This window comes from Nicotiana tomentosiformis, chromosome 7, assembly GCF_000390325.3.
Source record: "Nicotiana tomentosiformis chromosome 7, ASM39032v3, whole genome shotgun sequence".
Taxonomy (NCBI): domain Eukaryota; kingdom Viridiplantae; phylum Streptophyta; class Magnoliopsida; order Solanales; family Solanaceae; genus Nicotiana; species Nicotiana tomentosiformis.
Genome location: NC_090818.1, coordinates 96655890 through 96681402, shown reverse-complemented (window position 1 = coordinate 96681402; position 25513 = coordinate 96655890). Strand labels below are relative to the sequence as shown.

Genomic DNA, 25513 nt, shown 5'->3' with positions numbered 1-25513 from the left:
GCAGAAAAAGAAATTATTCGGGCCCAATTGTCATCGACTGCAAGCCAATTTCAAGGCATGAAGGAGAAAAGCTTGGTTCAAGCAAGAAGAATAGAGGAACTCAAGGCTCGGTTGGCCTCCGAACTTGCCAAGGCCAAATCTGATGCCGAAAAAGTAAAGTCCTATGCGGATGTATTAGTGGCCATCTATTGGGCGGATGCTGAAGCTACTTAGGTACAAGCAAGAGAGGCAGCCGAGACCGCCAACACTCGAGCACATTGGGCTGTCGAACTCGCTAAATACCGATCTCGGAGGGACACCCTTGAAGAGATTCATGCTCGAGGTTCCGATCTCACGGAAGAGATAAAAAGAGCTAAAGAGCTTCAAGCCGATGCTGAAGCCTTGGCCTCCAATGGTGATGATGGTGATAATGATAATGATGATGGCGATGATAGGAGCAAGAGTGGGTCCGAGAGCAGGGAGGAGCCTGATGGAGAAGAGACTGCCCCCGTAGATAACCAAGAAATTTAGCCCTTAGTTTTAATTTTGGTTTTTTGTGTAGCGTCTTGTTCGGACATTGTAAATATTCTTGTTTATATAAAGATCTTTTCTTTTCCTGACTCGCCTCTGTTTTATTCTCTGCCTTGAGAAGATTTTGTTTCATTCATGCCTCATGAAGGTTTTTATAAGGCTTTAGGCAATTTGATCGAATTTGGATCTTGTAGCCTTTATAACCGAGTGAGTTCTTGCTCAAACTCGAAATAAGGTAGCTCATAGGCTTTAGTAGTCGAGTTGAGTGATTGCTTAAACTTGAAGTAGTGTAGCCCGTAGGCTTATTAGTCGAGTGAGTGGTTCAAACTCGAAGTAATGTATCTCGTAGGTTTAATGGTCGAGTGATTGATTGCTCAAACTCGAGATGATGTATCCCGTAGGCTTATTAGTCAAGCGAGTGATTCGAACTCGAAGTAATATAGCTCGTAGGCTTAATGGTCGAGTGAGTGTTTGCTCGAACTCGAAATAAGAGTAGCCTGTAGGCTTAATAGTCGAGTGAGTGCTTGCTCGAACTCGAAGTGACGTAGCACGTAGGCTTATTAGTCGAGTAAGTGATTCAAACTCGAAGTAATGTAGCACGCAAGCTTAATGGTCGAGTGAGTATTTGCTCGAACTCGAAATAGGAGTAGCACGTAGGCTTAGTAGTTGAGTGAGTGATTTGAACTCGAAGTAATGTAGCCCGTAGGCTTAATGGTCGAGTTAGTGTTTGCTCGAATTCGAAATAAGAGTAGCCCGTAGGCTTAGTAGTCGAGTGAGTGCTTGCTCGAACTCGAAGTGACATAACCCGTAGGCTTATTAGTCGAGTGAGTGATTCGAACTCGAAGTAATGTAGCCCGTAGTCTTAATGGTCGAGTGAGATTTTGCTCGAACTCAAAGTAAGAGTAGCCCGTAAGCTTAGTAGTCGAGTGAGTGATTCGAACTCGAAGTAATGTAGCCCGTAGGCTTAATGGTCGAGTGAGTGCTTGCTCGAACTCTAAATAAGAGTAGCCCGTAGGCTTAGTGGTCGAGTGAGTGATTCGAACTCGAAGTAATGTTGCCCGTAGGCTTAATGGTCAAGTGAATGTTTGCTCGAACTCGAAATAAGAGTAGCCCGTAGGCTTATCAGTTGAGTGAGCGATTCGAACTCGAAGTAATGTAGCTCGTAGGCTTAATGGTCGAGTGAGTTTTTGCTCGAACTCGAAATAAAAGTAGCCCGTAGGCTTATTAGTCGAGTGAGTGATTCGAACTCGAAGTAATGTAGCCCGTAGGCTTAATGGTCGAGTGAATGTTTGCTCAAACTCGAAATAAGAGTAGACCGTAGGCTTAGTAGTCGAGTGAGTGATTCGAACTCGAAGTAATGTAGCACGTAGTCTTAATGGTCGAGTGAATGTTTGCTCAAACTCGAAATAAGAGTAGCCCGTAGGCTTAGTAGTCGAGTGAGTGATTCGAACTCGAAGTAATGTAGCACGTAGTCTTAATGGTCAAGTGAGTGTTTGCTCGAACTCGAAATAAGAGTAGCCCATAGGCTTAGTGGTCGAGTGAGTGATTCGCACTCAAAGTAATGTTCGGCCCTTGAGCCTGTTTGCGTAATAAATCTCGAAATAGAGGAATTATTTCTTGGATATAAGATATCGGTATATAAGAAATTTTACTTTTGTAAGTCATTATACATGTGTTCATGTTTTGTGTCAGGGCTCGGGCCAACTACATGAGCATGGTTCGTTTTGACCATTTGGCTCTTACAATTTTTCCTATCGGAACCCTGTTGTTATAAAGTAACTTTCTTGCATCGAACTTGATATATTTGAGGGGTAATCCCCCCCCCCCCAAGTATTCGAGGTCGATTGTAAAGGGGCCTCGGATACTGTTGAATTATTCTAAGTTAGCACGATCAAAAGTTGCCTCATTAAAACCTTACCGAAAAACCCATTTGGTATAAAACCGGTCTAAGGGAAAAAGAGTGCAACGCGTGCTTTCAGACTTAGGGCTTCGTGTTGAATGATCCATCTTTGTTCCTGATCAAACTTCTGCAAGGGTTAGTTTCGAAATATCAACGAACATGGGAGGGTCGTACCTTAGCAGTAGTATTATTTTAGGTGCGACACATTCCAATTGCTTGGTAGTTATTTGCCGTTTATAATACCGAGCTTGTAGGATCCTTTACTGACATCTTCGAGAACCTGATACGGCTTTTCCCAGTTTGGACCCAGTTTTCCTTTATTTGGATTTCGGGTGCTGAGGGTGACTTTCCTTAGCACTAAGTCCCCAATTTTAAAATGGCGAAGATTGGTTCTTCGATTATAGTATCTTTCGATCCGCTGCTTTTGGGCGGCCAATTAGACGAGAGCAGCTTCTCGTTTTTCATCTAATAATTCGAGGCTAATATTCATAGCCTCGTGATTTGACTCTTCTGTTGTATATCGAAACCTGGAGCTGGGTTCCCCAACTTCGACTGGGATCAAGGCTTCGAAGCCATATACTAAGGAGAACGGGGTTGCCCCCGTACTAGATTTTGATGTTGTTCGATATGCCCAAAGAACTTCGGGTAGAATTTCTCTCCATTTTCCCTTAGCGTCGTTCAACCTTTTCTTTAGGTTTTGAATGATAGTCTTATTTGTCGATTCGGCCTGTTCGTTCCCACTAGGGTGATACAGTGTTGATAATATCCTTTTTATTTTATGGTCTTCGAGGAATTTCATCACTTTGCTGCCGATATATTGTTTACCATTGTCACACACTATTTTTTGCGGGTATCCCAAATCGACATACGATATGATCCCATATGAAGTCTATAACCTCTTTCTCCCTTATATTTTCGAATGCATGTGCTTCAACCCATTTAGAGAAATGGTCAGTCATAAATAAAATGAACTTAGCTTTACCTGGGGCCGATGACAGAGGGCCGACGATATCCATTCTCTATTTCATGAATGGCCATGGGGATAGGACTGAGTGAAGTTGCTCTCCGTACTGATGGATCATCGGTGCAAACCTTTGACATTTGTCACATTTTCGAACAAACTCATTTGCATCTTTGCCAATATTGATCCAATAATATCCTGCTCTAATTATTTTTCAGACTAATGAATCAGTACCGAAATGATTTCCACAAGTACCCTCGTGAATCTCACGTGGGACGTAGTCGGTGTCTCCTGGTCCTAAGCATACTGCCAAAGGTCCATCGAATGTTCTCTGGTATAATGTTTCATCTGCAGTCAATGTGAATCGAGAAGCTTTGGTTCGTATGGCCCTCGAATTTTTAGGGTCTGATGGGAGCTTTTCGTTACCCAAGTATTCAATATACTTATTCCTCCAATCCCAGGTTAAGCTCGTAGAGTTTATCTCGGCATGACCTTCCTCGATCACGGATCTCGACCGATTGGAGGAACGACAATCCCCGAGTTGATATCATCTTCCTCGACCGATGACCCCAAATTTGCAAGTGCATCGGCCTCACTGTTTTGTTCTCGAGGTACATGTTGTAAGGTCCATTCTTTAAAACAGTGCAAAGTTACATGTAGCTTGTCCAAATACCTTTGCATTCTATCCTCTCAAACTTCGAAGGTTTTGTTTACTTGATTCACCACCAGCAAAGACTCACACTTGGCTTCAATGACTTCTGCTCCCAAGCTTTTAGCTAGCTCGAGACCTGCAATCATGGCCTCATACTCGGACTCGTTATTAGTCAACCAAGTAGTTTTGATAGATTGCCTAATAGTGCTACTCGTAGGCAGCTTTAAAACGATGCCTAGCCCAGACCCCTTGTGTTTGAAGCCCCGTCTGTGAAAAGGGTCCATACTCCTAATGATGTACCCGATTTCAACAAGAGTTCTTTTTCGACTTCGGGTACGAGGGTTGGCGTGAAATCAGCCACGAAGTCCGCTAAAATTTGAGACTTGATGGACGTACGGGGTTGATATTCGATATCGTACCCACTGAATTCGACGGCCCATTTGGCCAATCGGCCTGTTAGTTCGGGCTTGTGCAAATTATTCTGAAATGGGTAAGTGGTTAATACTCATATGGGGTGATATTGAAAGTATGGTCTTAACTTTCTAGAGGCGCTTATCAGTGCAAGTGCCAATTTCTCTAAGTGTGGATATCTAGTTTCTGCTTCCCCTAAGGTTCGACTCACATAATAAACGAAAATTTGCGTACCTTGCTCTTCTCGAACTAGGACACCACTTACCGTGATTTCTGATACTACCAAGTACAAGCAAAGTTTCTCGTCTGCTTTTGGAGTATGAAGCAGTAGTGGGATCGATAGATATCGCTTCAATTCCTCTAATACATGTTGGCATTCCAGGGTCCAGGCGAAATCGTTCTTCTTTTTGAGTAGAGAGAAAAATATGTGACTTCGATCTGACGACCTTGAAATGAATCGGCCTAAGGCAGCAATCTGTCGTGTTAGCCTCTGCACGGCTTTTACACTGTCCACGATGGCAATGTCTTCGATAGCCTTGATTTTATCGGGGTTGATCTCGATCCCCCGATTTGATACCATGAAGCCGAGGAACTTGCCCGAACCGACCCCGAAAGCACATTTCTCGGGGTTGAGCTTCATGTTGTATTTCCTTAAAATCTCGAATGTTTCCTGCAAATGAGCCAAATGGTCCTCTGCGTGTAGGGACTTAACTAGCATGCCATTAATATAAACTTCCATTGATTTACCTATTTGTTCCTCGAACATTTTATTTACTAGGCGTTGGTAAGTAGCTCCTGCATTTTTAGCCCGAAGGGCATCACATTATAACAATATGTTCTATACTTGGTGACAAATGAAGTCTTTTCCTGGTTTTTCGGGTTCATTTAGATTTGATTATACCCAGAATAGGCATCGAGAAAAGTAAGGACCTCATGGCCGTCTGTGGCATCGATCATGCGATCAATGTTGGGCAGCGGAAAAGAATCTTTGGGGCATGCCTTGTTTAAATCCTTATAATTTACACACATTCTAAGTTTGTTCCCTTTTTTAGGGACTACAACTATATTGTCTAACCATTCAGGGTATTTCACCTCCCGAATGGACCCTATTTTAAGAAGTTTAGTTACCTCGTCTTTTATGAATGCGTGCTTTATCTCGGACTGGGGTCTTCTCTTTTGCCTCACCGGTTTGAACCTAGGGTCCAGGCTTAGCTGGTGCATCGTTATATCCAGTGGGATCCCTGTTATATCTAAATGGGACCAAGCAAAACAATCTATGTTATCGATAAGAAATTGAATTGTCACGCCCCAAACTCAGGGAGCGCGATCGGCGTTCAACCGAGAGAACCCGGCCGAGCAAGCCTATTAGACTTACTTCTACCCAAACTAATCCATGAATAAAGAGGAGATGTACTCCATTAATCAATCAGTGAAAAGCTTTTATTAACAACTTCCTTTTCATTCCCATTAGTAGTTTCATTCATAATTTTCAAAACATTACGAGTTTATAGAATTAATGAAAAATATAATTTCCAAGTACCAACATTTCTAGTTCAATTCCCAACATCAACCATAACCTGTCTACGGAGCCTCTAAATACAATAGAAGAGTATTATGGAAATGCCGGCAACAAGGCCCCGGCCATACCTCAAAACACTGTAGATGAGAAACAAAAGATACATGACCCCGAAATGAAGTGGGGCTCACCAAATCAGCTGAAAAGAGTGTACTGCTATCACTGATCAATGCCGCCTGCTGAAGAACCACCTGCATCCATTAAAGATGCAGCGCCCCCGGCAAAAGGGACGTTAGTACTGTCGAATAGCACTAGTATGTATAGTTAAAAATTCTTTTTCAAAATAGAATGCCCATATAAGAAAAGGCAACACATAGAAACAGCAAGTCATAATCAACAATATCCAAACGTCCAGTTAAAACATAATAATTTTCAAAATACAAACTTCATATATAATTTTGGTTGGGAGATCATTAGCACCGATATACCACCGTCTTTGTTAGTACGGAGTGCGATCACGCCCGATCGGCTAGGCCATCTCCCCACAAACAATGTGGTTTGACATGTGATGCGAAAGAAAGTTGTAACCAAGAGTAGTACCACCATATGCGCAATATGGCGTCTGATCTCCACCCGATCAGCTAGGCCGCCTTCCCACATATGCCGTGCGAGTTGACTTTTCCAATCCACAAAGGTTCCAGTTTCATCCCAATTAAGGGGAATAATATCACAATCTACCCCTACACCGGCATGTGTAGTTTCAGGTGTGGGCCTTATGACCCACCCTTCCTCGGTATTGCTAATGATGCTCCCAAAAATAGTTTTGATTTGATTTGCAAACAGAAATATCATAAATACAATTGTACTCACCTCAACATCTTTCACATTGTATGAATTCTCATTAGTATTTCCAGTCATTCACAGCGACAATATTTCATTGGCTCATTAGGCCATTCACAAGATTCTTTATTCCTGGCACGATGGCCGTATTTCATATTTCACACTTTCACCTCTTTCAATTTCAAAGATCATCATCAAGTATCAACATATAGGATATTTTAGAAATCATATACTTCAAATCCATTTGAAATGGAAACTTCAAACACAAATGATTTCTTCCCAAAGAATAAAGCATACCAACCAACAGTAGAAACACACATGAAAAATCATAAACAGTCAATACACCATTTACTCTTGCAATACTCTCCCCAGAAATGACAATGTACAATTTCAACACATGAGTATATAGAACTCGAATCACACTGGATATATTTATAAATCAAAGCATTAGTTAAAGCAGCCACTAATGGGCATGAATTTAGTACAAAAGCTTTTAGACAATTCTATTTTTCATTGAAACACGACTCAAAGCCATAACCTTTTAATACATAACCCACACTTTGAAACATACAGAAACATTATGGAATTCAATTCCAAGAGAGAAAGTTTAGCCAACATACCTCAATCGCACTTCTTTAGACTCTACAATTATCCGGAACCCTTAGCAACCTCAATCTATTTTAGCAATATACAAATTGAACCCAAAATTAGGAAAACGTTCATGGTTCTAGTTCACTTTTTATTTTTCCCACACTCTTTATCACATGCATGCAAGATGAACCACCCTCATACCCATGAAGTATCACACTAATACCCCATTATAGCTATGTTTGAAATTAAGAGCTGGGGTGATGAAGCCTTACCTTTTAGGGTGAAGAATATTGGTGCTCTACTTGAATATTTCCAAGGCTTTGAGTGATGGTTGAAGATCGATTGATGAAAATTAGGCCCTCCCTCTAGAACCCTCTCTCTCTCACACTAGAAATATCATAAATGAGCTTCAAAATAGACTAAAGGGGTGTTTTAACGGAATGGGGGTCGGGTTTTAAATTAAGAAAATGGGCGCCCCGATATAGGTCTGTGGTCGCATATGCGACCGCATAATGGTTATGCGGTCCACAAAGTGACCGCAGAAATGGCCCTCAGGGGACTGAACTTTCGGCCCAGGTATGCGGTCCGTATACTCGTTCTGCGGCCGCATAATGCACCACAGAACTCCCTCCACAAAAACCCAAGAGGGACTATGTGACCGATATGCGGTCCGCATATCGATTATGCGGTCACATAATCGACCGCAAAACGGACCTTAAGTTGGCCAAACTTACTGCTTCACTCTACGGCCATTATGCGGTCCGCAGAGTGATTATACGGCCGCATAATGGGCCGCATTATACGGCTGCATTGTTCAACCCAAAAAGTCCGAACCACGACGAGCAAGCTCGCCGCGAAGATCTTATACCATCCTCAAACACGTAAGCCTACTCTAGCACCACGAAACCTTGAATTCACTTGCGAAAATTATGGGGCTTTACACTAAAATACTTCAAAATTTTCCGGGGTGTTACATGAATAAGCCTTTTCCTGAGTTTGGGGGTTAATCCCGTTCCCAGGTATACCTTTCGTTCGAGCAAATGCTCGAGTAGTATCACTTGCTCCAATTCTTCAATCGTTGATTGGGGTAGCATCGGAATCATCGGGAACCACGAAGGATCGAGGGATCCTTTGATCATCATCTTCGTCGATCTTCTAATTTTCTGGTTGGGTTGAAGCTAACGTCTGTGATTGCTATTTGGCATCTTGTTCCCCTTTTGAGTCTGACCTCTTTGTTGATGAAGGTGAGGATATCGGAATTGCTTCTTCGACGGCAAACATTTCTCTCGCGGCCGGTTGTTCTCCGTACACTATTTTGACTCCCTTCGATGTTGGGAATTTAAGAACCTGGTGTAGGGTCGAAGGTACAGCTCTCATATTGTGGATCCATGGCCTTCCAAAAAGGGCGTTGTACCTCATGTCGCCTTCGATTACATGGAACTTCGTTTCCTGGATAGTTCCATCCACGTTTATCGGCAGAATTATCTCGCCTTTGGTGGTTTCACATGCCATATTGAATCCGTTTAGAACCAGGGTTGCAGGTACGACCTGGTCCTGTAGACCGAGCTGTTCTACAACATTCGATCTAATAATGTTGGCCGAGCTACCTGGATCAATTAACACACGCTTAACTTTAGTTTTATTCATAAGTACAGTTATTACCAGTGCATCGTTATGAGGTTGCATGACTCCTTCTGCATCTTCATCATTAAAGGACAAGGTTCCTATGGGTGCGTGATCCTGAGTTCGAGGTCGTTTTTCTCTCATAACCGATGTCTTAGTGCGTTTAAGCACCGGCCCTTGAGGGGTATCGACGTCGTCGATGATCATGTGGATGACGTGCTGTGTTTCTTCCTGTTCATTTTGTTTGCCGAAATCCCTGTTTTTGAAATGGTTTTTGGCCCTGTCGCTTAAAAATTCTCGAAGGTGCCCTTTATTGAATAATCGGGCTACCTCCTTTCTTAATTGCCTACAATCTTCTGTTCTGTGGCCATGGGTGCCATGATATTCGCACATTTGATTGGGATTCCTCTGGGCAGGATCAGTCTGCATGGGTCGAGGCCATTTAGTGTCATTGATGGGTCTGATAGTCGACACGATGGCGGATACATCAATGCTGAAGTTATACTCTGATAACCGTGGTGCTTCCTTAGGTCCGGTAGGCCTGTCGAACCCATTTCTGTTCATCAGTCCCCGAGACCCTTGACCTCGATCACTTATTTTGTTGCCTTGTCCGGGGTTATGTCTCGATTTATTGATTCAGTGGTTTCCACTATACGGTCGGTATCAGTCCCTGATCGGACCTTATTCTCGATTGATATCCCTTCTAGCAGCGGGTTCAGACCCCAACTGATCGTCTTCGACTCTAATTTTTGATTGGTACTGATTATGCACGTCGGCCAAAGTAATAGTTGGGTACTCAATCAGGTTATGCTTCAACCGCCGTGAAGCCGTCGAACTTCGTTCGTTCAAACCTCGAGTGAAAGCCTGAACAACCCAATCGTCTGTGACTGGTGGCAGATCCATTCGTTCCATTTTAAAAACAAGATACGAACTCCCTTAGCATCTCGTTATCCTTTTGTCTTACCTTGAACAGGTCCGACTTCCTGGTCTCGACCTTTATGGCCCCGGCGTGTGCTTTTACGAAGGAATTTGCAAGCATAGCAAAAGAATCGATAGAGTTAGATGGTAAATTATGATACCATATCATTGCTCCTTTTGACAGGGTTTCACCGAATTTCTTCAATAATACGGATTCGATTTCATCGTCCTCTAGGTCGTTCCCTTTGATGGCACATATGTAAGAGGTGACATATTCGTTGGGGTCGGTAGTTCCGTTATATTTAGGAATCTCGGGCATTCAGAATTTCTTTGGGATTGGTTTAGGAGCCGCGCTTGGGGGGGAAGGCTTTTGTACGAATTGTTTGGAATATAAGCCCTTCAATATCATTGGTGCCCCCGAGATCTGATCAACCCTGGAGTTATATGTTTTCACTTTTTTGTCGTTTGCTTCGATCCCCCTTTCACCTGATTCTATTCTTTTGGTCAGTTCTTCAAACATCTTAGCAATTTCGGGATTAGTCCCCGACTCTTGCTCATTTGACCTTACTATAGCTGGTTCCGTTCTGTGGGCGATTTCTCGGGGTGGACTGGGCTCCGACCTGCTCGGTATCTGGGTTTGACTCTGTAACTGAGCTATTGCTGTCTGTTGAGCTTGCAACATTTCGAAAATCATGCGTAAGCTGGCGCCGTTTTCTTCGACGATATGGGTATCTCGAGCTGCAGATCGAGTGCCACCATGAATGCTATTTTCATGTTCAGAATGTAGGTTTGCCTCAATGACCACATGCGAATTAACGTCTAATGGCACTTCGACTCGAGCTTCAATGGCGTCGACAAGCGGCCTTTCGGTCCTGGGTGTCAAGTTGTTGTTCTCACCTTGAAGACCGGCTTCGTTATCGATAGGTAAGGCCATTTAATTGATAGCTTGTCGTTGCTAATCCAAAATCAAAGACGCTTCCAGAAACAAGCGTAAAATGGCGTGTTTTGCGGATTTGTACTAAATAATCACTGTTATCCTTAGCCCCACGGTGGGCGCCAAACTGTTTACCCGAAAAACGGATAGAGTTGAATTTGTACGTAGTTCTAAGTGTATGTGGTATAACTTGACACAAATCGTAAGAGTAAAATGGAAATATCGAATATTGATTGCAAAGAATGAAAAATAAGCAAAGTTGGAAAGAAGATGATTTATGGATTAAGCAAGATGAATCAATCTATCAAACCAGAAAAGGATAACTCTTCAATATGTGGATGTATGATATCTCAGTTACAATATATGTAGAAACTTGGTATCTTACAGAAATAATAACAATCCACTTTATAGTGGAGGGATCCTACTTTAGTTATAATTAAAAATACATAGTGGAAGACCCATGATAAATCAGCTTTTCCATAATTCCTGTCAGGATTCTCTCCTCTAGTGCGGTTGCAATGGCTCTTGTCTATGAGTTCGATATTGACTCGAGCTCGACATCGACCCGAGCTCTCTATCAGTACTCGAGCTCGAATGTGATTCGGAGCCTTATATTGATTCGGGGACAGTATTGGTCGGTCTCTACCTCGTAAGAGCGATAACTTCATCATAGTTCGATTTGGATTCGAGCTCGATAATGATATCGAGCTCGACATTGATCGGTTCCTAGGGCTCGAAGCTTGATGACCTGACTTCAGACTTCAATCTGATCTTCGATCCAATGCATTACCATTTCGACCAGTACGTACGAAGTACTAACCACCGTATACAGATAATATTTTTTTTTATTGTTTGATCATACACCGGAAGGATTTTTTGAAGATGAGTTTTCAATAAGTGAAACTTTTTTCCCTCACAAAACTAAACATTTTGTTTAAAATAAAGTACGTGTTCGATGGAGTACAATTTTAATTTTCAAATTTCTCAACTAAACTTCAAAAATTAATTTTTTTCCCCCTTCAAATACTATATGTCCAAACCTTTGCAAATTAAAACTTCTACATCAATCATTTAACTTTTGAATGACAGTTCGCATCATTTTCTTGTCATGAATATTCGCGAAGCTGTACAAATAACTCCTTTAGTATACCCTTTTCGATGATTGCTTTCTGAACTCCCTTCCTCTTTCTTCGTCCTCACCTTTTCTTTTGGTGGGTTTATTTTCACGACTTGAAACTCTTATTTGCATGTCAGTACTAATAATAGACTACATTTGAATTGAATGGCCTGAAAGATTCCCCTTTTTGGTAGGTCTGCTTTTTCATACACTAGTTTCTACAACATCTATCAATTGTGAATCTATAGCAACAGTATTCGTCTTTTTATGTTGACAACCCTTTCCTAAGTTTTTAACTTTTCTTTATCATTAAGATGCTTGTTAATTGAACAGACCAAGAATCAACCTTTGATTTAGAATGATAAGTAATTGGAGCATTGTTTGTTAATTATTTGCAGAAAGGAGCAAAGCTCTTGGAGTGCTACGACCAAAATTAAACTTTGTAAAAGAATCTCAATCTTTAGCCTGAAAAGATGGAGCTTCTTCTGCAACCGCAGCAAGGAGGAGAGTCTTTAATGGGGACCATTAGGATTGCTGTTTTGCCCATAGCAAAAGTTTTTACCATTTGCTTCATGGGATTTCTCATGGCCTCCAAGTATGTTAATATTTTGCCAGCCAATGGAAGGAAGCTTTTAGATGGGGTTAGTTCTTTTTTATATCATCGATCGATCATTATTAGATAGGGAATACATTGTAGGCATGCCGGATCTAGGAATGGTACAATCTTTAAAGTTATTAACACATTGTACTTCTGAGTTCATAATTTAGTATATGATGTTTGTCTCTCTCTCACACACACACACACACACACACACACACACACATATATATATATATATATATATATATATATATATACACACACACATAGACTGCTTCATTTTAATCTCCAATTGATGTCACTACATGGTTTTATGCAGTTGGTGTTTTCACTTTTGCTCCCATGTTTGATGTTCTCTCAACTTGGACAAGCCATTACGTTTGAGAAACTGCTTCAGTGGTAAGGATTGAATACAAACTTCTCAACGCAATTCCAAAATAGTGGATTCAACTGATATTCGTTCATTTTATCAGGTGGTTTATCCCTGTAAACGTTGTCATTGCCACCATATCTGGTTCTATTATAGGTTTAATTGTTGCCACAATTGTACGCCCACCATACCCGTATTTCAAGTTTACCATTATACAGATTGGAATTGGTAAGTGCTGTGCTGTTCCCTTGTTACCACTCATAATTATTCTGAATTGGTGGTTATGGAGTTAACTGCATTTAGTAGTATGGTTGCCTGAAGTTGGTAGTTGGAGAAAATATAATTCAAGTGTCCAGAGTGCATTTACAACTTTCTTTTCACAGTACACCTAACGTCATAATAATAGTTAAAGGTTCCTTCTATGTATGGTATGCTTAAAACATAACTAAATTTGTAATATGGCTGAAAGTTCACATATAAGCTTGTAAATTGTTTATACTATTTATATGTGTTGGCATCTGGAATTCATTACATGATCAGATGCATTATGAATTTTTACACTTGTAATGCAGGGAATATTGGAAATGTACCTCTAGTCCTGATTGCAGCATTATGTCGAGATAAAGAAAATCCTTTTGGTGACTATGAGAAATGCTCTCGAGATGGAAATGCATACATCTCATTTGGCCAGTGGGTATGCAATACTTTAGAATTAATGTTTTGGATCTTTGCCATCCATTTTGATTAATGTAGTTCTATACATCTTTTCTTTCTTGACACTTTTGAGGTTTTCTACTACTACTTATTTTGCATTTCCGTCATTATGAACTTTGGACGCATTCTCGTGTCTGACTGAAACATACTTTAGTGGATATCTCAGTTTCCCGAGAAGATGTAGAAACATCAAGGACAACGCAAAAACTATCACTATATTCCCGATATCCTATTAGCTATGTTCCATTAGAAGCATCAATTGTGTACGAAGTCTAGATTCTTGTGGAGATGTGTACATTATTAATGCATTTAGACACCAAAACATTTGATTCATTTATTTTTTGAAATTTTGAGCCATGTTCCATGTTAAATCGTTTAAATTTCTTATTCACACTATGTCCTGGCTGACCGGAGTGCAGAAATCTCGTGTTCATTTTGGAGTGTATTTGACCAACCAATGGGTCTTCTTGTCCTGCTTCTCATTTTCTGTCAAACCTTCCCCTGAAAAGATAGAACCCCCAGAGTTTTCACTAGAAATTATTAGGCAATATAGTATAGTAGTTTGTGTCAAACACATAGCTCCAAAAGTAATGACTCCTGAATCTTTCTATAAACGTTTTTGAAGTACACAAAACTGTTTTTGCCAAAGTTAACAGTGATTCATTGTCTTATTTGTGCTTAGGTTGGTGCAATTGTCGTGTACACCTATGTATTTCATATGCTCGCACCTCCTCGTGAAGGTACCTTTGATGTTGAAGATGGAAATATTCACATCAAGACTCCTAATAAAGATAGCCATCCAATGGGTAGTTCCACAGAGAAAGTTCCATTACTCACAACAGCTGGCCCAAGTGCTTCAACGGAAGAAAAGGTGAGACTGCCTTGTGCTATGTTTAGATAAATTGCCCCTTTGCCAATAATGTCATTGTTACAAAAAAGATTGCCCCTTATGCAACCGGAGAAGAGCTTTAAAATTTTGGTAGTAGGGTTCAAAGCATGCCGTAAACTGATTTCTCTTGCGATATTCCTCGGTTATTCTAGTAACATGTATAGCTTCTTGTAAACAGAAAATGCTGTTTGTTAAAGACCCTGAATGATTATGGCACTCAGGCTTCTCCTAACCATCAAAAGCTCCTTTACTCTTCAGAGAACTTAATTCAAATAAAGATAATCACAAACCAATTTCACATTTAGGTGCATCTGGATTTGCAATGTTTCAAGTGAATTGAGTTTGAAAATCTAGAGTAATTACATTTGGGTGAATTAGGACTCCTAATAATACCTAGATATCCAAGAGTGGTGGTTAGTACAACCAGTTCACATTTAGGTGCACATGCACTTTTTGCAGTGTTTGAAGTGAATTGACTTTTAAAAAATCTAGACCATTTACTTTTTTGGTGAATAAGGATTTCAAATCCATAGCTAGATATCTAAGAGTCATGTTTAGTACATCTCAAATTCTCGCTTAGGTGTTTCTGGATGAATCAAAATTAATGTGTGATTACTTTAACTGTAATCTACAAATTTCATATCCGTAAATCATGGATTTTCACTGGAATATTAAACTTATGATTTTGAGGTTTTCAAAATTCAACCTTAACTTGCTTGTACATTGAGGCATGACTGTAGCCTTTCACTTTGACCAATAAGATGAAGGCTTTGATGGTGTCTCTTCATTGCTTTTAGGGGTTGAATTACAGTTGATAGATGACTGGATGCTGCCGTAGGTTCATATCTTTTTGTTTTATGCCAACATAGTGATAACAAAAATAATAAATATGCCTCAGTCGCAAACAATTTGGGGAATCCCAAACTAGCTGGGGAACTTTTGATGGATGATTGGATCAACACGAAAGGATCCAATCTCTCTCGTGATGTCAACATAGTGATGAAGGATAATTAATCTTTCTGTTGTTTTCTGGATCCTGGATTCTCATAATGCAATGTGATACTAATATTTTGATATGGATTTCAGTGATCCAAGTTTGATTTTATTGTACTGATACTGACGGTTTCATTGCTCGTCTCTTTTTTTTTTTTGCAGAGTAAAAGTTTCTTTAAATTTCTCTATGAGAAACTGAAACTCAAGCAAATCATTCAACCCCCCATTATAGCTTCTGTAAGTTCAATATGTTGGAATGGACATGCATGATGATTTCACTTCTTTCAACTGACTTCATTTTGGTGCTCCATAATGAATATTTTCACCGACAAAACAACAACACAACAACAACAAATCCAGTGTAATCTCACAAAGTGGGGTCTAGAATATTTTCACTGACAAATTATCTTACAAATTGATTTCGGCTGAAGAACGCTTTTTCTTACTTGTTTAACATATTTTGTAAGATATTATGCTTGGGAAGGCTTCACTTTCTGTTTATAGGCAATTTTTTGCCAGTACATTTAAGCTAAGTTGCTCGGACTCTTCACTTTCGGTGTTGTGTTGACAAGACATGGGTGTGGGTGTGGGTGTGGGGTCCGTACCAGATCTGGTCAACCAATTTTGGGTACTTTGACCAAAATCGATGGAGAAATTCGAGATGGATACAATGTTTTTTTAAATCAAAACAAAAGATAGGGTGAAATTGAAAAAAATAGAATACCTTGTGTATAGAAATTTTTATATCAGTCATTTTCCTTTTTATCTACTTGGATTCTTCTTTTGATCAATATTTTCTCTTTTTTGGAATACCTTGTAAGTTTTCCACATAATGTCTCATAATTTAGACATTTTTATTAATCTAATTTTAGCTATTTGAATTATTTTTAGCCGAATCCCCACACTTGTATCCGTACCTACGAATCTTAAAATTTAGATCATTAAGAATCCGACCTTTAGATCCGCACCCGTATCAGATACCCGCAAACCGAGTCTAAGCAACTTAGCATTTAGAAATAAAAGAGCTTCATAACCTTAATCACAAAGTTCTGAACCATGGGTTCTTACTGACCAAATGTTTAGGTATGGTCTTCTTGGGGTACTATCGAAATTTCATTTAACAGCTTCGACTTGCTGCTTGATGTGTAAATTACTGCGAAAATGCTATTAAGCAGATATACCACTTCTAATGTAACTTAAATTTTCAGAAACAAATGTTTTATCTGTATATCTAACTGTTCTTCAGATAGACGGACTTTCAATGTTTGGAACTTTGGGAAATTATGTTGTTTAGTATTTCATTAATTCAGAGCATATGAATTGTTTATCATTTCAACAGATCCTAGCTATTATCATAGGCTGTGTGCCAGTCTTAAGGCGACAGATATTTACTTCTGATGCTCCATTTTACTTCTTCACTGACAGCTGTTTGATTCTTGGGTAAGTTGATTTCATTACAGAATTTGTTTTATGAAGCTACTAAGGTTTTGCACTACATGCAAAAGTTCCTGCAGTAATGGCATCTATGTTGTTTCTTAAGATTTTCTGTCATCCTAAGCTATTCATATGAAATTGATCCTTCAAGCTATTCTCACATAAGTAAATGTCAATAGAACCTTTTTTATGAGTATGATGATGCTTAGTGAACTAAATAATGTGATGTCTTTGTATTACTTATTACCAGGGACGCCATGATTCCCTGCATATTGTTGGCTTTAGGAGGCAACCTTGTTAATGGCGAGTCCACTCATTTTTTACCTTTTTCGTGATAAAGCTCATTTACGTGTGTCAATATCTTATGCCATGTGCTTAATATTTAATCATGTACAGGACCAGGAACTGGAAGTGCAAAGCTTGGTCTAAAGACAACTGCTGCCATTATTTTTGGGCGGCTGCTATTGGTTCCTCCAACTGGGCTTAGCATAGTTATGTTAGCTGATAAGCTTGGCTTCCTTCCCACTGATGATAAAATGTTCAGATTTGTTTTACTTCTCCAGCACACTATGCCCACATCTGTACTTTCTGGTAAGAATACTGTTTACTTATCAATTAAAAACCTCATTATTTGTATACTGAGTTCGATTATTTCTGGTCTGGTTGGTAGGTGCTGTTGCTAACTTGAGAGGATGTGGGAAAGAGGCAGCTTCTATCTTGTTCTGGGTTCATATCTTTGCTGTGTTCTCTATGGCCGGATGGATAACCCTCTATCTCAACATACTCTTTTGAATCATAAACGAAGGAAGGATTTTGATGAAGATATTTTATATTCCTCTCCTAAGATTCTTCCAGCTTATCCAAAGTTGCTGCTTCTATGCCATCATTGTTAATAGTTACTCGAGAAGATGTATTTATTATGTAGGAAAACCAGCTACAACTATAAATAATTATTGATAGTGAAGATATTGATCATTATCCGCTGTTTGCTGCTTCATATTCTAAAAGCAACTTGTGCTAACTCAGAAAAGTTTATATCAGAGATGGACTGAGCACCACTTTGTAGACTCAGAACAGAAATATCATAATTCAAATATGGCAAAAGCTTGACGTTCTGGAGAAGGCTGTAAATGGGAAGATCTCAAGCATTTTAACCACTATATAACAGCTGGGAGTCAGTAGTACCACAGGATGTGCAACCCTCAGAATCTGTCCAAATTTTGGGTGGTGAATATTAATGAAAATGTGAAAAGCGAATCAACTAGTAAATACAAATTAGCATGTCAACCGAGGTCATCTAACCTGCCCTTATTTATTCAAGAGCAGAATAAGCTCCCACATTGAATACTGATGAGATCGACAAGATCCAAATACAAACCGCTGTGTTCACAACATAGGACCTATATAGTGCCTCGAATAGGTTTCTTCACCGAGTAAAACCTATTCTTTGAAGCTTTACCAATCTAATGATCAGTAACATGTTAAAACAGACGGATCAAAACTAAAAAATAAAAAGTTAAAACAGAGACCACCATTTCCTGCTTCGGTTATTAACCTGCTGAGAGGGAAAAGATTGATTTGTACGTCTCCCTTGTGAGCAGAAAATAGGGAGACTAAGGCTCCTCTCCATCAATGGGTTACCTAACCACAACAGCAGAACAACTCCAACAACACCGACAACAGGTGCAGCAGCTGCAAAAAACCATCTTCCTCGTGTACCCTCACTACCAGATTGTTCATTGACAGCGTCATTATGGATCACTTCCCCAGATTCTGCTCCACCATGACCAAATTCATCATTTTCTTCACCATCAGTGCTACTAGAAGAACCATCTTCATTTATTTCATGCTGTGGGATTCCGTGAGCCATCAAATTGCTACTGGCATTCTGCTTTCTGTACTCATATTCCAGGTCATCAGTTGGAAGTTCATAGCGGCAAAGGGGGCACGAGTTTCTTGACATTAGCCAAGGCAAAATACAGGAGGGATGATACAGGTGAGAACAAGGAAGTTGGTTTACAACTATGCCAACAACAAGAGAATCCTTGCAGATTGCACAAGTCAAACTGTCAAGCTGTTTGTGGTCTTCTTTAACAACCAAACGTGGTAGATGATTTAAAACAGAGACAGCTGCAGGTGGTGCTCCTCTTCTTAAACCATCTGCTTCAGAGAGATGCTCTAGTAACTCCTCGAAAGTTCTAGCATCAAGATAGTCACTGGAATCAGTCCGCAGTTCTAACTCCTGTGAGTTGGCTGACATGTCAGTAACATGTCTTCGACTGCCCTCGGGAATTCTGAAACGAACTGTAGCCTGAAACTCAGGAGAACGTAACTGTCTGGGCCAATTTCCAGGGTGACTGCTTTCATTAAGGTGTAATGACCTTTGAAGTTGAGCTCTAGCATCCAGAGTGTGTACCGCATCAGTATCAACCTCCTCCAATTCATTGTCATCTTCTTCTTCTTCCTCGTTATCGGAGTCCCAGTGATACATACCAGCACCCATTGGGTCAATATCAGTATCAGTTTCGAAGTCACTTCCTTCATCTGAGTGAGCAGAATGATCATTATCAAGGTAACTATTACCATCAACAGAAGCATCAGAGTTCCCTCCATAAGCACTATAAGAAATGGACTCAATTTCACTATTAAAGTTCCTATACCCGTTGAAGGTGACATTTGATTCAGTCTCCCCAAATAGAGAATCAGCACCATCACTTTCAGTGTCAGAATGAACCCTCCTCCACCTCCTAGACCCACTTGGAGTGGTCCGAGAACTGGTGTGCTGCACTGACCTTAAACCAGCATCTCCTTCTATTGATTGATTATCATGCTCTAGACCATTGGCTGGGTTTTGCCTTGCCAAATTTATCATTTGTGAGAAGTGTTGAGAAAAGAGATTCTCAATTGACTCAGAACTACTGTACAACCTTCTTCTCGACACAGGCGTCCTCCTTTGATAATCTCGCATGGGTGTCCCAAGATCCTCCAGGAGTAAAAATTTACAATCAGCACATATATTTATTGCTTCAAACTCACCAGCCTCGTTATCTGATATCAACAATCTATGACATAAAGCACATGAAGGAGGAAGTCCAGCTTGGCCAACAGCCAAAATGCTACTCATGTGGCCAAACACATAATCAGAAAATTCAGGTGAAACAGCATCTGAGTTTGCATCCATCTGCATAAAAACAGAGAGTGCAAGATGAAATCAAAACACAGATGAATATTCAGCAACTGAAACTTGCACAAAAGTAATGTTTTGGACAAGGGAAAGAACAGAAACTACAAGTGGAAAGAGGAGCCACATTCAGATGAGTTAGACATGATGAACTATCTTCTGCTGCTTGAGAATTAGTTCAAAACTACAAATCGTACATGGTTCAACAGCAATGGGGGACTTGGCTGGCTAATTTATAACCCCTATTCTTTACCGAGCTACAATGACATTTACCTCCAAACATTGCGCAAAATACAGAAGAGATATATGTATGATGTATTTGCATGCTCATGCATGATGCATGCATATTTGATGGCTACTACTTAGAATAACTCCAGAATAACCTTAAGATAAAATTTTACAACTAAAGAACAACAACCAACAAGCTTGTTTGAATTGAAAAGGCTGGAGATGCATAATCCACGTCAGTTTGGTGGATATGATCTATTACATATTCTGAGTGTTTTGGGAAGTTGAAAGTTGAGGATGGAGGCTACCGTCTTTGCCACTGAGATTTCGCATAGGTTTTTCTTTCCAAAGGCAGAATAGATACTAAGTTTGAGAACCTTCTCCTGGTGAGTTTGTGGTTTTCATTCAGTTTGACTGGTTCTGGATGGGGCTGCCTTCATTTGTTAAGCGGATATCCTTCCTCATCTAAATGATTTCTCCTCCTTGAAGTACCCTCAGTCTTTGGAATACAACAACAACAACAACAACAACAACAACAACAACAACAACAACAACAACCAACCAACCAGTTGAATTCCACAAGTGGGGTCTGAGGAGGGTAGTGTGTACGCAGACCTTACCCTACCCCTGGGTAATACAACAAAAAAAAATTAAAATTGAATATAGTATCACCTTTCCAAAACACAATCAAGTTGCTTCTAATGCAGCTATTTTTCTATGTTGACCTATATGACAATGATTGCCAATTCACTTAAGCTGCCAAATTCTGCTATGAATACGACCACGTAGTAACGTTGCACAAAATTATCCAAACACATCCCTCTCTACCACAGCCACCATTCAAAGGACATCCGCTTAAGCTACCAATCTTCTTTAACAAGCACATGGATTATTTGTTTAGAAATAACTATCCACTATAGAAACATTAATCGCGATCCAGAGTTTTCTTTCGAAAATAGGGGGAAGAAGGCCAGCCCTCAAATAACTCATTCTTCTGGATAGCTGCTTCACAGATTAAGGATCATCAGAATTAACCTCAGTTGGTGCTCATTCCAGCTTCCTCATTTTCCCATAATCTTTACCATGAAAGTCCAATATAATGGCAAACTGATCAAGCTGACGGTTCATTTTTTAATTCTAACCACTGATCAATTGCCAAAGTTTTCATAATGTAAAGTCTCACTGATCCTCTCATCTAAGTCTTGACAGAATAGAGATCATCATGCCCCTAGTAAAGTTTAATAAGACGATAGAAGACAAAAGGGAGCAAGAAAACAATTAAACTGTTTATAATTGAACAATTAGCCAAAAAGAAGGCAAAGTAATTCACAGAGGATCCAGGTGTAAAGGAACTGGCATTTTTTGCAGGAAGCTAAATTATTAGACTATGAAATCTACAGAGCACATTTGACAATACACACACAAAAAAAGCACAATAATTTTGTGAAAAGGAGTAGGAAAATACACACCAAAAAGATTATGGGTGCAGTCTACCGATCGTCAATTTGTTAATAGAAGCAGTAGCACAGTCGATCTCCTAAATTAAGCAAAAAACAACTGAGGCAAAAACAAAAGGAGAGGATAAAGGGTCAATTCCAGCTGCAATGAGAAAAGACAACGCGCTAAGACATGAAATTTTATTTATAGTAGCAAAAGAGGAAGCAACTTTGGGAATTAATTGACAAATATAAGTTGTTAATAAGCAGAATAACATCAGAATTGAAGATTATTAAGTAACACAAAGCCAAAAAAGGAAAAGAAAAATAGTGAATCAGAGGAGAAATTAGGGCTTACCCAGAAGAAAAGCAGAGATTTTGAACATGAAAAATGAAGAAAAAGTATGAGAGATGGGAAAACCGGGTTGGGCGAGGGTGGGGGTGGGGGGGGGGGGGGGACGATAAAGAAAATGGGAAAAAGAATATTTTAAGTACTAGTCATAAAAGTTGAGAGCATAGAAAATGGGGGGAGCCCCAGCTTAGGAAGAAGCAGTCATTGGTGTGAATTCCGCACCCCACCAAATACTAAAACATTTTTTTTCCAGGACTAGATACTTTTGGGAGAGAGAAAAGATAGAGAAGCTTTCTCCTACGCAGTCTCATCTTGATGACCCACCAATTCCTTTTACCGGAAGACAAATGGAAAAAGAGATTATAAAGTGAATAATTAAATTCTTACCGATAATATAAAAATTCTAGTAGATAATCAACCAGACTACTAACACCTTGACATACCAACTTCAAATGAAATAAAGAAAAGAAAACTTCAAATGAATGTGATATAGGTATGAATATGGTCCAATACATAGACCGTGTCTTTGAGCTTGTCATGATTCTATATTTATTTACTAGATATTATTATTATATCTTAAGGTACGATCTAATTGACAGATATGTGTCATGTCTAATGTATGGATTGGCAGATATGTGTCATGTCTAATGTATGTCTGCAATAGGAATGTAAATAGGGCAGGGCAGGACAAGCCTTGACCAGCTAAAATTTTGACCCGCCCCGTCCTGTCCCATTTACCCTTTTGTCAAAATTTTGCCCCGCCCCGCCTCGTCCTATTAAGAGATGTCCCGTTTAGGCTCTATTTTATTTTTCTCTTTATTTTTTATTTTACAATATGCTTTTAATTTCTTTTACCCTTTCCACTTTCTATTGAAACATTTAAAATATTATTTAGTTGTTTATGCAAATTAATTGAATAAAAATATAATTTTTTATTCATTATTAAAATGTTAGACACGATTTGGACCATAGCAAGTTCTATGAGGTAATATTATTCTGCACTTGCCACTTATTGACTTAAAAAGAAGAAGAAAAAATTGAATAAGATTTGGACCCTACGGAGATCTTGAACAGAGCTTCATCCTTGTCGCAATTCTCTTATATGGCCTACGTAATATATTATTTTTGGCCTTTTATTACGCAAATGTATGATTTTGGATTTTTGACCGCTTCTGTGACATCCACATTTAGAAAAGGAAAGACAAGATTGAAAACTAAAATGGCAAAGTCAAACATATGATACAGAAAAATTTGGACAACATAAAGTTGTAACGACCCGACCGGTCGCTTCGAAAGTTATAGCCCCGTTCCCCCATTTTCTGCTTCTTTTTGTGTTCTTCAACTATATTATGATGTACCGGGTTAGTTGGTTCGAGTCCGGAGTGGTTTCGGAGTGAATTGAGACACTTAGTCTCTTTATTAGAAGCTTAGGTTGGAAAAATCAATCGGATGTTGACTTATGTGTAAACGATCTCGGATTTGAATTTTGTTGGTTTCGTTAGCTCCGTTAGGTGATTTTGGACTTAGGAGTGCATCCAGAATGTGATTTGGAGGTCCGTAGCGGAATTAAGTTTGAATTGGCGAAAGTTGGTAATTTGGCGATTATGTCGGCAGTGAAAAATTTGATATCGGGGTCGGAATGGATTTTCAGAAATTGGAGTAGGTTCGTGCTGTCATTCGTGTTGTCATTTATGACGTGTGTGTAAAATTTCAGGTTATTCGGACGTGATTTGGTAAGTTTCGACATCGTTTGTGGAATTCAGAAGTTTAGAAGTTCTTAGGCTTGAATACGAGGGTAATTTGGTGTTTTGATATTGTTTTGAATGATTCGAAGGCTCGACTAAGTTCGTATGATGTTATGGGACGTGTTGGTATGTTTGGTTGAGGTCCCGAGGGTTTCGGGGTGGTTCCGAGTGGTTAACGGGAGGTTTGGAACTTAGAAAATGTAGCTGAACTGCTGCTGCTGGTGTTTTCCGCACCTGCGGAGAGGGAGCCGTAGGTGCGCGACCGCAGAAGCGCATGGGAGGTCGCAGATGCGGGCAGTGTTAAGTTGGACTGGAACCGCAGATGCGAGAAAGGCTCGCATCTGCGAGCCCGCAGATGCGAGGCTGAGTCGCAGATGCGAAAGTGAGGAGTTGGTCGATTTCCGCAGAAGCGGAGGAAGAGGCGCAAGTGCGCTATCGCAGGTGCAGTATTTGGACGCAGATGCGGAGCCTAGGATTTTAAGTGAGTTCCGCACCTGCGATGGAAATTCCGCAGGTGCGGCATCACAGAAGTGGAAAAAAGGACCGCAGGTGCGGTTTCACTGGGCAGAAAGTATAAATAGAGGACTTCGAGATTTTTCTTCATTTTCACCTTTTTTAGCTCGGACTTTGGAGCTTTTGAGGTGATTTTTGAAGGGGATTCAAGGAAATTCACTGAGGTAAGTCCCTTGAGCCAAAGTACCCTTAGCTATGATGTTTTTCCGTTGATTTCTCATCTAATTAGTGGGGTTTTGAAGTGAAAATTGGGGGTTAGGGCTTGGGATTTTGGAGAGTGTAATTTGGGGATTTGAATGACTAAATAAGGTCGGAGTTTGATAAATTTGGTATGGTTAGACTCATGAGTGAATAGGCTTTCGAGTTTTGTGATGTTTGTTGGATTTCGAGATGTGTGTCTTCGTATTTCACTCATTATCTGATATGCCCCGTGAGTCTCTAGTTTCACCTGTTTATGTGTCTACGCTGGTGGGCGATACTGTCATTGTAGACCGTGTATATCGGTCATGTGTGGTGACTATTGGGAGTCTGGAGACTAGAGTAGATCTCTTATTGCTTAGTATGGTCAATTTAGATGTTATCTTGGGTATGGTGAGTTATCAGATGTTTTGTTATATGGCATTAAGCCAAGTGGGGGAGTCTGCTATCTATGATTAAATTGTTATTTTGAAGGATATAGTGTGTACGGGGTGTGAATTTGATCTGTGGTATTAAGGCAGGGTTACCCCCTTCGAGCATTGTTGTGCTAATGGGGCACGTGTCTTTCAGCCCGCTTGGGCGATGCAATTTAGAATCTAGAATTACATTTAATGGTACCGAGATTTACGGTAATTCTGTATGATTATGGATTATACATTTTAGTATAAGAAAGGTAAGAAGAATAATTTTAAATTCGCATAAGGTATTTTCAGAGTGAGCGTTACAGTTGAGGTATTTATAGAGGTACTTAAGAAGAGTACAATGACTTACGGGCCTTATGGTGGTGTGGTGATATGTTAGGGTATCTTGTAGTGAGCTCTGGGTAAGGATCATGGAGTTCTGACAAGGAGAAATATCAAATTGAGGATAATTCAGAAGAAACTCG

The 25513-nt window shown here is 39.9% G+C and overlaps 2 protein-coding genes across 7 annotated transcripts; one reads left to right on the top strand and one right to left on the bottom strand.

Moving 5' to 3' along the window:
• The first annotated feature begins 11940 nt into the window (after positions 1-11940).
• Positions 11941-17952, top strand: LOC104106641 (protein PIN-LIKES 6). The gene is made up of 11 exons (XM_009615229.4): positions 11941-12163; positions 12372-12614; positions 12894-12973; positions 13048-13172; positions 13517-13638; positions 14341-14529; positions 15703-15777; positions 16880-16980; positions 17225-17277; positions 17371-17565; positions 17645-17952. Exons 2-11 carry the CDS (start codon positions 12447-12449, stop codon positions 17764-17766), a joined length of 1230 nt encoding a protein of 409 aa, XP_009613524.1. The 5' UTR covers positions 11941-12163; positions 12372-12446; the 3' UTR covers positions 17767-17952.
• A 315-nt stretch (positions 17953-18267) lies between these two features.
• Positions 18268-22677, bottom strand: LOC104106640 (uncharacterized). Of its 6 annotated transcripts, none has more exons than XM_070181760.1 (3): positions 22559-22677; positions 21853-21940; positions 18268-20155 (listed from the first exon to the last, which is right to left on the bottom strand). In XM_070181760.1, exon 3 carries the CDS (start codon positions 20153-20155, stop codon positions 18491-18493), a length of 1665 nt encoding a protein of 554 aa, XP_070037861.1. In that variant the 5' UTR covers positions 21853-21940; positions 22559-22677; the 3' UTR covers positions 18268-18490. The 6 variants fall into 6 exon arrangements, with proteins under 6 accessions (XP_070037861.1, XP_070037859.1, XP_070037860.1 ...); XM_070181758.1 differs by lacking the exon at positions 22559-22677 and adding an exon at positions 22178-22505 and having other exon boundaries at positions 21853-21982; XM_070181759.1 differs by lacking the exon at positions 22559-22677 and adding an exon at positions 22178-22505.
• Between the last annotated feature and the right edge of the window lie 2836 nt (positions 22678-25513).

Bases quoted from the DNA above. Each gene is read 5' to 3' on its own strand.
- LOC104106641 (XM_009615229.4), top strand. From the start codon at position 12,447: ATGGAGCTTCTTCTGCAACCGCAGCAAGGAGGAGAGTCTTTAATGGGG. The intron at 13,639-14,340 runs GTATGCAATACT...ATTTGTGCTTAG, and splicing joins ACATCTCATTTGGCCAGTGG to GTTGGTGCAATTGTCGTGTA. The intron at 14,530-15,702 runs GTGAGACTGCCT...TTTTTTTTGCAG, and splicing joins GTGCTTCAACGGAAGAAAAG to AGTAAAAGTTTCTTTAAATT.
- LOC104106640 (XM_070181760.1), bottom strand. From the start codon at position 20,155: ATGGATGCAAACTCAGATGCTGTTTCACCTGAATTTTCTGATTATGTG.